The following is a 15126-nucleotide window of genomic DNA, read 5'->3' as shown; positions in this document are numbered from 1 at the left end:
AATGAATTACCACTATAGTCAATCATCCTACAAGCGAGAGAAAGAAAACATCCATCATTTGTATCGTGACTTTCTACACTCCTCGTATTACATAACCGTCCACTACTAATGACGAAACTCCTCCTTTGCCTGTTCATAGGCACTGGGAGTACCATTGATTCGCGACGGTGCAAGTGTACGGCGACACGCACTGCGTCGGACCAGTCCACCCTTGACCTCCGCATTGCCCGTACTGCGGAGCCAGATTCGTCGCCGTAGCCGCGGGCGCGGAGCTGGTCGAAGTTCGGACCGTGGTCGAAGTAGTCAAGGTGGAAGACCTAGCAGAGGAAGTCGAGGAGGTCACAGCGGCCGTGGAGCTCGAAGCCCTGCTAGTCGATGTCGGCACGACAGTGGTCGCGCCACCACCGGAAGAAGCAATAGCACCAGAGGCGTAAAAGGCACCGCGTCCGTTGGTGCCGACGTAGACAAGGTTCTCCTCGTTGCCAGAGCCGGCAAGCTTGGCGCTGTCGATTGCGCCAAAGCTCTGAGTGCCCTGGAGGTCCGTCCAGGAGGCGCCGAGGTCGGCGCTGCCATAGAGTCTGCGGCCTGCGGAGCCGGTGCCGAAGGCGTAGAGGTTCCAGTTGGTACCGGAGCCCTTTCCGAGAGCGATCTTGTTCGTGTTGGTGAGGGCGGTGGAGACCTGGGTGAATGTGACGCCGTAGTCGGTGCTGTGGAAGATTCCAACGTCGGTCGAGACCCAGACGTCGCCGGCCTTGGCCGGGTGGGCTTCAACGTGGCGGATTCCGGTGGCGGAACCGAAGGAGCCGGAGGTGGCGAACGTTGCGCCGAGATTAGTGGAGCGGTAGAAGCTTGAGCCGGAGGCACCGTAGAAGACGGTGTTGTTCTTCTTATCACTGGCGATGATGGCGCCGGCTGGTATGCTAGAGACGACAGCGAGAGAGCCTTGGTTCTGGCTCCTCTGCACCCCGAGAGTTGCGGTCGACCAGAGAATCGTGTCGGCATCGGCAGAATACGCGACTGTGCCGCCGTACTGCGTCGTGCCGGCGGCGTAGTTAATGTTCCAAGTGGCTCCGCCGTCTGAACTGACAGCTAGTTGCTGAGTGCCTGCGGTGTTGCCGACGCGAACGACGTTGGCGACCTTGTTACCAGCGTAGTCAACGCCTACGGAGCTAGCCCACATGGGAGTAGTCCAGGTGGTCTGGGGTGATGTGTCAAGGTTGCTCTTGGCCTTGAACGTGAATCCGTTGTTGTCGTAGTTAGCAACCAACAGCTCTGAGCCTCCGGGAGCACTGGCGAGTTCTTGTATGGACATCTCCTCGATTCCATCTGCGAGAGACTGGATATTGACCTTGGCGCCTGTGTCCCAGTTGGTAAGGTCGTGACCACCGAAAATGGTCAGACCAGTTCCCCAAAGCCAGTGATTTGAGTCGAGGGGATCGATCTCAAGGGATTCAATCATCCAACCCAAATCTTTGGTGTCAACGTCAAGGAAGTTAGTTTTGATCCAAGGAGCCTACTCTTTGTCAGCGCAAGAGCTCTTCCGGACACATGCATTTTAAACATCTTAGTCAAGCGACTTTGCACATACCTTGGGGCTGGTCTGAGCATAACTGATGTTCTGGTTGCCGTCGGTACCCCACGTCCAGATCTTCTTCCATGTCGCCCCAGAATCGGTTGATCTGAACAGTTGCGCATCCGGCCACCAGCTGTTAAGAGTTGCAACGACCAGGGTACCGGGCTTTTGCATATCAAGACCCAGTCCACCTTGATAAGATCAGCATGAGAGCTCTTACGGTCTGGCTTTGCTGATGGGCCTGACGAGTCAGGAAAAAATTAAGAACAGGAACTTACCGAAACCAAAGTACAGGTCGGAGCCTGGCGCGACAGGAGTAATGTCCTTCCAAGTGTTGGCAGTGAGGTCGTATCTCCAAACAGAACCTGAAGTACCGTCATAAGGACCAGTACCGTCCGAATACGTGAGGTAGAGAGCCTATTTCCCCTCATTAAATGGCTGTCAGTCGTTCGGGGAGTATTTCATCACCTACCTTCTCTGTGGGCTGAATCCTTCCCTTGTGAGGGAAGTATCTGCCAGGCTGGCCGGCAACTGCGGACCAAGTTGAACCGGCGTCGTTGGAGACATAAACGGATGAAGTCGTGTTCTCGGCAACGCCAACAAAGATCCTTGAAGTAGCCCCGCTGAGAGCGGCTGAAGTTGAGTCGAAAGTCACAAAGTTGATACCCTGGATGTCGCCGCTGTACTCGTTGTCCGCAGGTCCAGCACGGAAAGTGCCGACTGCGGTGAAGGAAGAGACCTTGGAGAAGCTTGTGCCTGAGAGGTTATCGATCGTCAATTATATGCGCACCGAACTAGATGTTCTTGAATGGACTTGCCTCCGTTGGTACTCTTGTAAAGTCCATTACCACTTCGGGCCCCAAAGTAGATGATGTTAGAGTTCTTAGGGTCTACTGCAAGACGCTCGCCATTTCCTCTTCCAGGCATGTTGCCTCCGACCTATTCGGTTGTAAGTGCTTGCGGTTGATGAAAGTGGAAGCAACTCTCACCTTGAAAGGCAGGTCAGTGAAGGACCAGGTCGCGCCCTTGTCGGAGCTACGGGCAATCTGTCCATTATTTGGGTCCCTAGGATCTACGTCAATACAGTCAAGCACTTGAGAACGATGCAATATACATACCAGCTGTTGGTATACATGCCGACGGCGATGAAGACCTTGTTCGGGTCCTGGGGATCCAGCGCAAGAGCATCGACACCCCACCGGTTCCAGTGAGAATCATCAGCAAAGCCGTTGGCGTCGGTCACCGGAGTCCACGAGTCATCGGCATTGAGGCGATACAGCCCACCAATGTCGGTCCTAGCATACGCTACGCCCTTTGTTGTGGGATGGAATTGAATCGAAGGAACGAATCCTCCACCGCCGCCAATCTTGACATTCTTCCAGGTGAAAGCCGCCTGGAGCGGAGCCGCGAGGGCCGCCAGGAAGAAGTTGGCGTACTTCATCCTGAGCTAAAGACTTTTTGTCTTTAAAGGACGACTTGTCGATGGATGAGAGGCGGGCAGTGAAGTCACCTCTGGATCTATACCGGGAGGTGATATAGGATCTTGTGGGGATGGAACAGAAAAGGAGCAAGATCGACGAGGGCGTGGTTCACGCCGGGGCTATAAATGAATGGGTGCCTCTTCCCCATCAACATACCGTCGGATCGCCGGCATCCTAAAAAAAAGTATCGGGCCACAAGGCACACTGACAATAAGGTCGACATCAAGAAGCCGGGCAAGACCATCGTGACTCCGCGCCGGAAATGAGACGAGTCAAGACTACAGCTCCCCAAATTCCATCAATCAACTCTCCAAAGCCATGGCCAAGTCAAATGAGGTTGCGGCCCTAAGCTTCCCGACAAGCCGGCCGCACTACTCCCGTTTACCGTTGAAGGAAGGAAAGCTTCCGCTTGGAGGTCCACGAAAGAGGGGCCACTAGGAGCACATAGTAGACGAGCTCATTTGTACACGCAGGTCCCAGGAACAACGTACATAGCCAAGCATTCCCCCCATCCTCTCGGCCCAAGATCGTGACTACCCAAAGAGGAAATCGAGGGCTGTCATCCGGGTCATCGCATGATGGTTACCACCCTCCCTCTGTGGGATGACCGCGGTCTGCAATTACCGTCATGGCGTGATGCAAGGCAGACAGTTGGTCCCTTGGACTTGGTTCTTGACACCCCCAGAAAGCCGCCAGGGACGCGTCCCGTCGTTTCCGTGAAGTCGGCTCGCCGACGTTAGCGACGGTGGATCGGCAAACTTATCTGGTTCCTTGGTGATGGGGGTCTGCAGACTGCAAGACGGATGGGCCCAGTCCCAAGATTCGACTCCAAGAGGATCTGCTTTCCCCATGGGCGCAATGTGGAGAGCATGGGACCTGGCCAGAAGCGGGAAGCGGTAGATGGCTGAGTTGGGAAGAGATGAATTGGGAAGAACGACGAGGGTAGTTCGCCCAGACGGCGGGAATGGGGTCATTCGATTGGCGGAGCCCCGTCGGGAATGCGCGGTGGTGGGGTGGCATGGCTCGGTGTAACATTCATACCAAGTCTGGTACGGAGCGAATGCAGTGACGAGAGTCATTTTCTCAAGAGGGAATCGAATGGTGCGACAGAGTCTCCAAACGCATTTCAAGAAGCCACCAGAGGTGCGGTAAGGGCAGTAATTGTTATATAATTAAAGTAGGGGTATCGTGGAAGAAGCGTCGAGCATAAGTACCTGGGTCGACAAGCAACTCAGTGTCCAAACGCTTTGCGCTATCTCGTCTTTCCTTCCATTATCTCGTCTCTCATGTCTTTTCTTCCTCATTTCTTCCCATAATCATCACGCTGTATGTATCACGCATGGTGCTCAAGGCCGAAACACCAGCGGGAGCACCCATTGTCAATTAGATACCAGAGGTGGTCGCACCGACGTTGATGACATTACCAGCCTCGTCAACGGCAACCTTTGTCTTCTTGGTTGACTCTTTCCTCGGGTTGGGCGCCTCAAAGATGGACTTGAGCTCTTCCAGCGTCTTTCCAGCCGTTTCAACGAAGAAGAAGTAAATGATTGCCATTTCAATGCACTAAAAGTCATTAGCAACCGCAACAAGCAATGTCAAAAGGTATTGGTATGAACTTACAATCCAGGCGATGTACACAAGGTACAACTTCCACGCAATCTTCTCCATACCGACGGAGATGCCGTAGGTATTGATCATAATAGCGACATTGAGGAACAAGAAGGAAAGTCCGGATCCCTTGGCGCGGGTGCGGTTCTCGAGACACTCGACAGCATACAGCGTCTGAAGCGGCGTGAAACCCCAGGCGAAGCAGATGCCAAAGACGTAGATGGAGACGATGACGCCGTACGAGAGGTTCTTGTGGTTGGCCGACTCGGCGGTGAAGGCTGTGAGCATGATGTATGAGGCGAGCGAGCCGGCCAAGCCAGCCAGCATCATGAAGCGGCGACCGAGCTTGTCGAGGAGGGTCGCGCCCCAGATGGCGGCGATCATGGAGAAGATTGGGTTGATGGCGTTGAGGAGGAGTTGGGTGTTGTCATCGGTGATGCCGGCTTGCTTAAACATCTCGGGCATGAAGTACGATACGACGTTGTTTCCGCTGTGATGAGAGCATGGTCAATTAAATGGTCGAACGCTGTCAAGTTCGCTGCTAAAGGGCGTTACTTACGACCACTGGCCAATGAAAGCCATTGCAATGACCATGAAGAGTCTGTATCGGCGGGCCTTGGTGTTGAAGAGCTCCTTCATCTGCCACCAAGGATTCTCGTCGGTGGTCGAGTGGTGATCCTCAATGATTTCGCGGTACTGAAGCTGCACGACGGGGGAGTTGACGTCGCCGTCACCGTGGTACTTGGCCAGGATGGCGAGTGCCTCCTCTGCGCGATCCTTTGAGATGAGCCATCGAGGACTTTCGGGGAAGAACATGATGAATATCATGACTACTCCAGGCATAGCGGCCTGGACGACGGTGGGGATTCGCCACGCCCAGCTTGTCTTGATGTGGTGGTTCGCACCGTACTGCCATTGTCAGTCAGAGGTGTTTGGCCGCCCATATGTAAGGTCGTGATACTTACAGTAGTCCAACCGGCTAGGATGTTCCCAAGCCACCAAAAGTTGTTGTAAAGACCAGCCATGGTTCCACGGGCGGAAGGATGCGCCAGCTCGACGACGTAAGCAGGTCCAGCAGCAGAGGCGACTACGCAGTGTTAGAGATTCGAGTTCGCATGATTGCTCGTGATAAGGACGACATACGAGAAGCCCCAAAGCCGAGGACAAATCGTCCTGCCACAAACTGTCCCAGGTGTTGGGCAGGTGCTTGGATAGCTGTGCCAATGAGAACGATGAAGCAGCCGATGAAGATGCACCATCTTCGACCCCAGCCATCTGCGATCATGCCGCAAAATGGGAAACTGCAAATTTGGCCGACTTGGTAGATCATGAAGACGATACCAGTTGTGGAACCGGCGCTCGACAGTCCGAAGGTCTCTTGGTAGGGCGGCATTGCGTTGATCGCTCCCATGAGGGACGAGTCTTGAGAAATATCGTTAGCTGATGAACATACATCTGTTCTACTGCGTGGTGTGTAAACTCACCAAAGCCGTTCATGGTCGACACCTGATGGATAGCATATTCATTAGCTCATCTCAACCAACATTGTAGGTTCAGAAAGTCTTACAAGATAGCCGATCGCCATGATGCCGTACAACTTGATCATGTTGGGCGACCACCAATTCACTTGCTGCTCCGCCATGGCGGCAGCCAACGCGACGGAGGCGGCATTAATCTCCTTCACTTCGCCGACGGCGGCCTTTTCATCGTACGCGGGTGGCTCATTGTCGTGTTCGACCACCGCCTGGCCCTTGAATTCGTCTTCGAGTTTTGCCATTGTGGCTCCGGGATTGGGCAACTGAACCGCAGCGTGCTCGTTTTCTGCTGTTTTGTTCGAGAGTGGCAACTGGGGAGTAAGCAGACGCGCGCGAGATAGATGCACGGGATGGGCCGATTCTTTTAAAGAGGAAAGCGAAAATCTGGCCAAGGCATGGGGTCAACAGACAGGGACGCTTGTCAACGCTGGCCCAACCAACGGGTCGGTATCCATCCTCGAACTACCGTTACATGAGTTTCCCCATCTTGCGGTGCTCCCACACACCGTACACTCGGCCCCCAGTCCCAGCTTTGGATATGGGGTTAACGTTGGTGGTGTTCCCCACATGGCGAGAGACAACCAAGCAATGGGTTGGTTTACACGGGGAACACGGAGCCGCGGCACGTGGACGATATTCTAGCGGAGTCTTGCGGCGACTTGACGGGGCTCAAGAGGAAAGGTTATGATATGATCCGTTCTTGCGCTTGCAAGTCGTTACTAGCAGTTCAATCGCTAATCTTTGTAAAAACGGCGCCAACTTTGAAAGACGGATCTCCTCCGCACAGCTTTGCCTCCTCATGGTTACCCCATCTCGCCTGGATTTCTACCCCAGGTATCGGAGAAGACCCAACCTTAGCGTGGCAGAAATTACAATGCGACGTGTGATTCGTGTGGTTATCCATGTCGGCTCTTGATGCAAGGCAGCACGAGAGACCCGAGATGGGCTGCTGGTGAGGGGAAGCCCAGCTCAAGATGTATGTACATGCGACGCGCCGGTTTCCGGTTTGGATGATGAGCAGCGTCAGCCAAGGCATGTCGAACCAACAGAGGGATGGTGGCGGCGGCAGGCCGATGCAGTGCCCGGCACGATGCCCGGCAAAAAAGCCCGGTACGCTACTCTGGAGCAAGTTTAGACCGTGACGGATGCGGCGTAGTGAGATCAAGATCGTGTTGCCGCAAGTCCAAACTGTTCAAACATTAGGCCACGCGCGCTAGGGCAGTGCAGTATCCGTAGTAGGGATACAATGTCAAGCCTGTCACGGAAGAACGCCGAGACTAACGACCCATGAACAGGTGGTTGGGCGAGGCGCGACAGAAAAGAGGCAAAATAAGAGAAGGAGAAAAGAAAAAAGCTCGGGAAAAGGAGGAACGAAGACCGGGTGGAGAGGCTCCCCCGAACCCCAGACGGGGTTGAAGGCCGAGGCCACAGTTCGGCGCTAGCCCCGACTGGGGAACTGCGGGTCCGGGGATTGGGTGTTGGACCCTGGCGGAACGTACCGCTTCACGAGGAGAAGCATAGGATTGGTCGCTGAACACGCTGCAGGAATGGAGAAATTCTCGGATGGAGCCCCAGCATGACTCGGGAGTTGGTCTAGAACAGAAAGCAAACGGCTCGTGTAACGCAGAGCATTCGAGCTGGTCTGGTGATGCGTGGAGCGGTTGATATACCATTCTTTGAAAAGAGCAACGGTTCCCACCACTTTGAAGTTGGAAGAAGTTGCCTGAGGTGCCAGCAGTCGGAGCTGTGGCCGAGGATATCCGAACTGCTCCCGGCTGGTGCTTTGTTCCACCTCAGGCACCCAGACCCTCCAGGTGTTCGGTCGACATCCCAAGACCGAAACAGGCACAGACATATCACGTGCATGTTTGTTTCCTTATTGCCTTAGTTGTGGCCTCAGGAATCAGAAAGAATCTAAGTAATCCTCAGGCCCTCAAGTTTAAACTCCAACTCTGAAGCATTACCTAAGCCCCTCCCGACCAATCACCAGCTACCCCGCTTCCCCCAATCCTTCCCCTTGCAGCTGTTCCCTCGTGATTCCCCCGCACTCCCTGACGCTGCGCCGTCTCAGGTTCGGTGCTCAGGTGACGTTCCTGACCGTGGAATCCTGACACCTGGGAGCTCGGCTCGTATGAAGATGGTGCCAGAGCTCACCAGCTCCGACCCCGAAGCTCCAATCGCCAGTGTGCTCCTCCACTTCCACAACCTCCAGGACACCGCTTTCAAACCTCTGTCCACTCTCAACAGCTCATTATCGTGTGAAATTAACCTGCTATCTACACGACTCCATATACCACCACGCTACTCAAGATACCGACTTGCATGCCCCGTCAATTCCTCATCTCCGTCCATCGTGCCCCCACTGTTCCCGTCTCTGTCCGTCCCTTGAACCTACATCCGCATCGTCCTCCGCCTCGGTCGCCGGTGCCGAGCTCTGTACTACCACCACCATGTCCGACATCTCCGATGACTACGTCGACATCTCTTCCGAGACTGACCTCCACCTGAGTGTCTACATGGAGAAGCTAGGCCGCCATCGTCGTCTGGGTAGCTCGTCAAGTGAGGGATCATCATCCACAGCCGGACCCTCCAGACAAGAGACAACCACCACTGTTGTTGAAGCTCCAACTCACTCGTTCCCAAAGACCCTTCCCGATTGGAGCAACCTCAAAGTGCTCCATCGCAACACCCTTCCACCACGGACCTACTTCTTCCTGTACAACACCGAAGAAGATGCCCTTACCAGGGATACATCCAAGTCCAAGTCACTCCTTCTTTCTGGAAAATGGAAATTCCACCTGACCACATCGCCCTTCCATGAACCTCGGGATTTTTACAAGACCGACTATGACACCTCAGAGTGGGACGACATTGTCGTACCTGGCATGTGGCAATGCCAGGGCTACGGCAAGGGTCCTCAATATACCAATCTCAACTTTCCCTGGCCCGTTGATGCACCCAACATCCCCTACGATGACAACGAATGCGGCCGACATGTGACAACCTTCAAGGTTGGTGACGACTTTGCGGACCACCAGCTTAGACTGCGCTTCGAGGGTGTCGACTCTGCCTTCACCGTCTGGGTCAATGGCAAGGAAGTCGGCTACTCCCAAGGAGCTCGTAATCCCAGCGAATTCGACGTCACGGACTTTGTCAAGGTCGGCGAGGACAACCTTCTCGCCGTCGAGGTCTATCAGAGATGCGACGGTACCTACCTCGAGGACCAGGACCAGTGGTGGCTCAGCGGCATTTTCAGAGATGTCTACCTCCATGCTTTCCCCAAGTTCCATCCAATCGACTACCACGTTCACACTCTGCTGGACGATGATTACAAGGATGCCACCTTGAAAGTCGACGTCGAGATGAGCCAGGGCGCTTACGTCGATATGAAACTCCTCGACGCCGATGGCAAGCTCATCGCCAAGGACATGAAGATCTTTGACCGACACAATAGCTTCGACATCCGCGTCAAGAACCCACACAAGTGGACGGCCGAGACTCCATACCTCTATACCCTGGTCCTCAACTTCAAAAAGTGCAGCCTAGTCCAGCGTGTGGGTTTCCGCCGCGCTGAACTGATCAAGGGGGTCTTCAGCGTAAACGGCGACCCCATCAAGATCCGTGGTGTGAACCGCCACGAGCACCACCCGGACTCGGGCCGCGCCGTGCCTTACGACTTCTTGAAGCGCGACCTGCTTTTGATGAAACACTTCAATGTCAATGGCATCCGTACCTCTCACTACATCAATGACCCCCGCCTCTACGACCTCGCAGACGAGCTCGGTATCTGGATCCTCGACGAGGCTGACCTCGAGTGTCACGGCTTCGGTGTCCTCGGCAACGCGGGCGAGAGCTGGGCCACAGATAACCCGGATTGGAGAGAGGCCTACGAGGATCGCGCGAGGCAGATGGTGCAGCGCGACAAGAACCACGCCTCGGTCATTCTGTGGTCTCTGGGCAACGAGTCCTTCTATGGGCGGAACCACCAGCACATGTACGACGTGATCAAGAGTATCGACAAGTCCCGTCTTGTACATTACGAGGGTGACTGGAATGCGTCGACGGCGGATATCTACAGCAGGATGTACGCCTCTGCCGAGGACATTATCAACACGGCGTCACAGAAGGACTGGGCCAAGCCGCTTGTGCTGTGCGAGTACATTCACGCCATGGGCAACGGCCCCGGTGGTATCAAGGAGTATATTGACGCCTTTTACAAGTACCCGCGATTGATGGGAGGTTTCGTCTGGGAATGGGCCAACCACGTAAGACTAGAAGCTCTCTAACATCGCTCGAACACGTACTGACAGGACCCAGGGCCTCCGCACGACAAACGATGACGGTGAGGAGTACATGGGCTACGGGGGTGACTTTGGCGATGTCCCCAACGACTACAACTTTGTCTTTGACGGCCTATGCTTCGCCAATCACACGCCTACCCCAGGCCTGGTCGAGTATGGCAAGGCCATTGAGCCCGTTCAGACGCTCGAGATCAAGGGCAATGAAGTTACCATTATCAACCGCTACGACATCGTATCCTTGGACCATCTCACAGCCACCTGGCACATCGTTGCGGACGGTATGGTCATCGGCGGCGATCAGGAGGTCGAAATCCCCAAAGGTTTGTTGCCCCTTTTTTCCTGTCCCCGATCCCTTCCATACAGCTCATCTGACACATCATAGGCATCAAACCTCACACCAAAGCGCACCTCAATATCAAGGGTCTTCCCAAGAACCTCACCGCCGAGGCCTACCTCCACATCGACTTCTTCCTCACCAAAGGCACGAATTGGGCCAAAAAAGGCCATCGCGTCGCCTTTGGCCAAGTCGCCCTCTCCAAGGCCCCATCCATGGCCACAATCCTCTCCTCCCTCTCCAACCCGTTCCTCGACCCCGTTCCCACCGTCCAACAAACCTCCCCCTCCCTCCTCTCCATCACCTCCGCAACAGGCCTCTCAACCTGGGGCCTCGACCTCCAACTCGGCACCCTCACCTCCTGGCGTAAAGCCTCCCACCCGCACATCGAGCTCCTGACCACACCCTTCGTCGTGGACTTTTACCGTGCCCTCACCGACAACGACCGCGGTGGCCGCTTCGGGCAGCAATGGGAGGATCGCCGACTGCACCAGACGAGCCACAACATCAAGCGCGTAGAGTGGCGCAAGGAGAAGCACGGTCTTATCGTCAACGTCCACTCCCGCATCGCGCCGCCCGTCCTCGCGTGGGGCGTCGACATCTACACCACCTACACCTTCCACGGCGAAGCAATCTACATCAAGATCAAGGGCACGCCCAGCGGCCCGCTGGTGCCGGATACCTTTGCCCGCATCGGCTTCACTTTCGGCCTCAAGAGCGTGGACAAGGTCGCGTGGTGGGGCCGCGGTCCCGGCGAGAGCTACTCAGACAAGAAGATGGCGCAGGCCTTTGGAAACTGGGAGGAGACGGTCGACGATCTGTTTGTAGACTACGAGTTCCCGCAGGACGGCGGCAACAGGACCGATGTCCGGTGGGTCGAGTTCCGCGGACAGCTGCCCGACGAAGAGGGCGTGGTCGACCAAAGCAAGTCCGCTGAGCGTCTCATTCGCGCCCGCTACGGCGATCTGGAAGGTGCCTCGTTCTCGGCCATGCACTACACCACCAAGGACCTGGACGAGTGCAAGCACCCATACGAGCTGCACAAGCGCAAGCGGGAGGACACGGTCGTCAGGCTGGACTGGGCGCATCACGGTCTCGGGACGGGGTCCTGTGGGCCGGCGACGCTGCCGCAGTATGAGCTCAAGAGCAAGGATTTTGAGTTTGAGCTTGTTCTGGATTAGGAGGTTGTGGGATCAATGTACGTGTAGCTTAAAGTTGAGACTGACATGAAATTGTAAAATATGTCGCTTCACTTTGCTGAGATTTTCCAATTTCTGGAATGATCAACGCCTTGGTATAGCATCACCGCAACTTCCCCATACCCCTTTTGCACCAGTCTTTTCCCTATTGCAGCAAACCCCCACATCAAACATACTGCCACGCCCCAATCTCAACCTTACTCTCCACAAGAATCAACCCCTCCATAGCCGTACACTGACTATCCCAATCAACACCCCACTCCCGGTGCCCGTGCTGCGACGTCCACCGCACCCTCACAAAGGAATACTTCTTGCCCTCGATCGGACACGAGTAGAAGAACGGCCGCGCCGACGCGGCCGGGTCGCCGAGGTTGATGAATTTGACGAGGCGGAGCTTCTTGGTCGCGTCCGCCGGGTCCCAGATCTCGACGGCCTCAAAGCAATTGAAGTTGGAGCCTTGGGGCATGGTGTTCCAGGTTAGGGCGTCGCCTGCGGTGTAGCTTATTACGCCAAAGGGGTCGAGGTAGACGAGTTGGCCGGGGGACATCATGGACTGTGGGGGGAGAGAGTGTTAGTCAGGTGTGAGGTAACTGAAGATAAGAACACAGAAGGGGAAAGGGGAGGTGGCTTCTGATGAGGGTGATGTGTAGGAAAACGAACCTTCATCCTGCCAAAGGAGCCGTCCACGACGGTGGTGTTGCCTGGTGGGCAGGAGCCACCGCTGAAGTCTGGGCACCAGGTTGTTGGTCTCTCGAGGCCGATCCAGAAGCGTTCTTCTTCGACGTTGACTAGCTTGTCGTGGACTTTTAGTTCGGAGGGGGCGAAGGTCCGGAGTTGGTAGGAGACGGCGGATGCTAGGGTGCTGATTGCCAGCAGAGAGAGGAGTTTGGCCAACATCTTGTCGTCTCGATCACACCGTTGTCTACTTTAGCAGTGGTGTTGTTTTCATGCATGAAGCGTTTGAAGAGACGAGCGAGCAAAGAGAAGTGAGGAGGGAAGCGTTACAAGTTGAGGCCGTTGGCCCGGTCTTGTTACCCGGCTCGTGGACTATAAGGTAGACAGGGCACGAGTATTCTGTTTTGGTTCATAGCAACCGTCAAGGTAAGCCATAGCCTTTAGCCTACCTTACACGAGCGTTGAATGGCTGACACTGATCCAACGTTCTGGTGGTGAACTGCAGTCGACCAGATAAATGGAATATTGCCTAGACATCAAACCTTGTTCAAAGTTCAGGTGCCACGGATGCGTGCAATCTATTCTCAGCTAAAACTAAAGTAACAGATGGAAAGTTACCCGGATTATCGGGACCATTCAGTTGCACGCGATGAGATTGAAGGCCGATGTTGATTTTATTGAGGCTTGTTTGTAAGACGCTCATTATGGACTTGGTTATTCTTCCTCTACGAAGGGATTCGCTCAAGACGGCGTTCAATAGCTCGCGTGGCTTGAATAAGTGTGGTGTGTTCTTTATTCTACTGCCGATCAAGGAGATCGTGATAACTTCAGACCTTACGTCTGTTATAGCTAACGAAAAGAGGTGGAATCGGACTAACGGCATCCATTGCGGATGCAAGTAATCCTCAGCCGCTTTCCCCCGAGCCATCATCCCTGGTACTGAGAGAGTGACATAAACGCAAGCCGTGCTGTCCGCGCATCCCGTGGATACTATCGCGACTTTGGCTTGCGAAACACGCGAGACTTGCGACCCATGATCGGCTTGTGCAGCGAATCCTCAACAGATTTGCTAGGCGAAGTTTTGCAGTTTCAACGTGAGTGTCTGGCAGATGTTTACTGGTTATCAGAGCCGAAACAGGCACGAGATGCAACAAAGCAGCTTCAACAGATGAAGTGTGATTAATGAAGTGTAAATAGTGAAGCAATCGCTCATCTACCCGCTCTAACCGGCCAGAACCAATGCACCCGAACGCCAGCCAATACCGAAAGCCTCTCTATCCTCTTGACACTCTAGATCTTTCTAGATCTCTTCTTTTTACAAAGACTCCTCCTTGTGAATCTCGATGCCCGCAGGAGCGCCAACCAACGTCTTGCACTGCGCGTAAATGACGAATTGACCAGCAACCAGACCGCACGTCATGACGATACGGGGGCCCAGACCGGTAAGAAGCAACCTCTTGGGGCCAAACTCCTTGGCAAGCTGGAACATGCGGCTCGTGGCGCCCTGGTTCTTGTCACCTGCACCCTTATTGATGGCGGAGAGCAATGTGTCGGCGGGGTGAGAGAGCACGGCCGCCGCGACACCAGCAACGACACCAGAGGCAAGCTCCACGCCAGTAGACTGCAGCTGCGTCATCTTGGCCTTCCTCTCGGGTCCCATGGTTCGGTAAATCACCTCGACAGCAGCCTCATGTACAGAGAACTGGCCGACGGCGTAAGGCACCTGCTTAAACAGCAGCGGCACAAAGCCAGAATAGAACCCCTTGAACCCTTCCTCACGCGCGAGGCGCATGAACCCGGACCCCAGCCCAGTCGCGAACCCACGCTGGGAAACGAGACGAATGCGCGTCGCCTCGAGGGGACAGAGCAGGATATCGGCAAAGAATTCGGCGGTGGCGGAGGCGCCGAGGTAGATTGCGGTGCGCTTTTCCACGGCCTTGTCGGGGCCGCCGGCGAGGGTGATGAACTGTTTCTTAAAGAACTCGTAGCCGGCGAATTTACCACCACCCTGGACGAGGTAGCCGACGGCGGTGGGGCCGAAGCCTGTGAGGAGGGCGGATGCGCCTTCTTTTGCGACGATTGTGCGGCCCGCGCTGATCATGTTGAGGCCCTTCATTGCATCGTCGACTTGGATTCGCGTCTTGACGACGTCGATTGGTGTCGCGGCCTGTAGTGAGTGTGAGCATTCTTGGTCGGGCCTGTTTGGGGGTCTCGAGAGAATTGGTGGCTTACACCGTGGGTGAGGGTCGCCGCAAGGGCGCCTGCGCCAAAGAACTTTCCATAGTCGACTGGTGTGAAGGTCGGGAGTTCCGATTGTGTTGTTTTTGATGCCATTTTTGGAGTGGAGATTTTTCGACGATATTCCTAAAGATGGAACCTACGACCTGAGAAATTGTGCTGCGACTGAGGGAGTGCAAGGA

General features: G+C 55.0%; 5 protein-coding genes across 5 annotated transcripts; 1 reads left to right on the top strand and 4 right to left on the bottom strand.

Annotated features, from left to right (window-relative positions):
- Positions 1-133: 133 nt before the first annotated feature.
- HER10_EVM0004005 (fungal cellulose binding domain-containing protein) lies at positions 134-3014 on the bottom strand (the record flags this gene model as incomplete). The annotated part of the gene is made up of 9 exons (XM_035473665.1): positions 134-585; positions 628-1513; positions 1589-1764; positions 1852-1990; positions 2046-2206; positions 2240-2329; positions 2392-2512; positions 2563-2638; positions 2692-3014. 9 exons carry the CDS (start codon positions 3012-3014, stop codon positions 134-136), a joined length of 2424 nt encoding a protein of 807 aa, XP_035325884.1.
- Positions 3015-4437: 1423 nt separating this feature from the next.
- On the bottom strand, positions 4438-6716 carry HER10_EVM0000167 (uncharacterized protein; the record flags this gene model as incomplete). Its single annotated transcript, XM_035469961.1, has 7 exons — positions 6230-6716; positions 6147-6168; positions 5806-6084; positions 5628-5749; positions 5222-5571; positions 4675-5152; positions 4438-4617 (listed from the first exon to the last, which is right to left on the bottom strand). The coding sequence occupies exons 1-7, from the start codon at positions 6437-6439 to the stop codon at positions 4438-4440; spliced, it is 1641 nt and encodes a 546-aa protein (XP_035325845.1). The 5' UTR covers positions 6440-6716.
- A 1577-nt stretch (positions 6717-8293) lies between these two features.
- On the top strand, positions 8294-12303 carry HER10_EVM0007653 (glycosyl hydrolase family 2). Its single transcript, XM_035477203.1, has 3 exons — positions 8294-10462; positions 10515-10818; positions 10881-12303. Exons 1-3 carry the CDS (start codon positions 8648-8650, stop codon positions 12011-12013), a joined length of 3252 nt encoding a protein of 1083 aa, XP_035325930.1. The 5' UTR covers positions 8294-8647; the 3' UTR covers positions 12014-12303.
- Positions 12198-12928, bottom strand: HER10_EVM0006810 (uncharacterized protein; the record flags this gene model as incomplete). Its single annotated transcript, XM_035476385.1, has 2 exons — positions 12198-12584; positions 12692-12928. The coding sequence occupies 2 exons, from the start codon at positions 12926-12928 to the stop codon at positions 12198-12200; spliced, it is 624 nt and encodes a 207-aa protein (XP_035325922.1).
- A 1093-nt stretch (positions 12929-14021) lies between these two features.
- On the bottom strand, positions 14022-15040 carry HER10_EVM0003800 (uncharacterized protein; the record flags this gene model as incomplete). The annotated part of the gene is made up of 2 exons (XM_035473464.1): positions 14022-14873; positions 14939-15040. The coding sequence occupies 2 exons, from the start codon at positions 15038-15040 to the stop codon at positions 14022-14024; spliced, it is 954 nt and encodes a 317-aa protein (XP_035325881.1).
- Between the last annotated feature and the right edge of the window lie 86 nt (positions 15041-15126).

This window comes from Colletotrichum scovillei (genome assembly GCF_011075155.1).
Source record: "Colletotrichum scovillei strain TJNH1 chromosome Unknown Contig00013, whole genome shotgun sequence".
Taxonomy (NCBI): domain Eukaryota; kingdom Fungi; phylum Ascomycota; class Sordariomycetes; order Glomerellales; family Glomerellaceae; genus Colletotrichum; species Colletotrichum scovillei.
The sequence above is the reverse complement of the archived record's forward strand: the minus strand, read 5'-3'. Positions and strand labels throughout refer to the sequence as shown.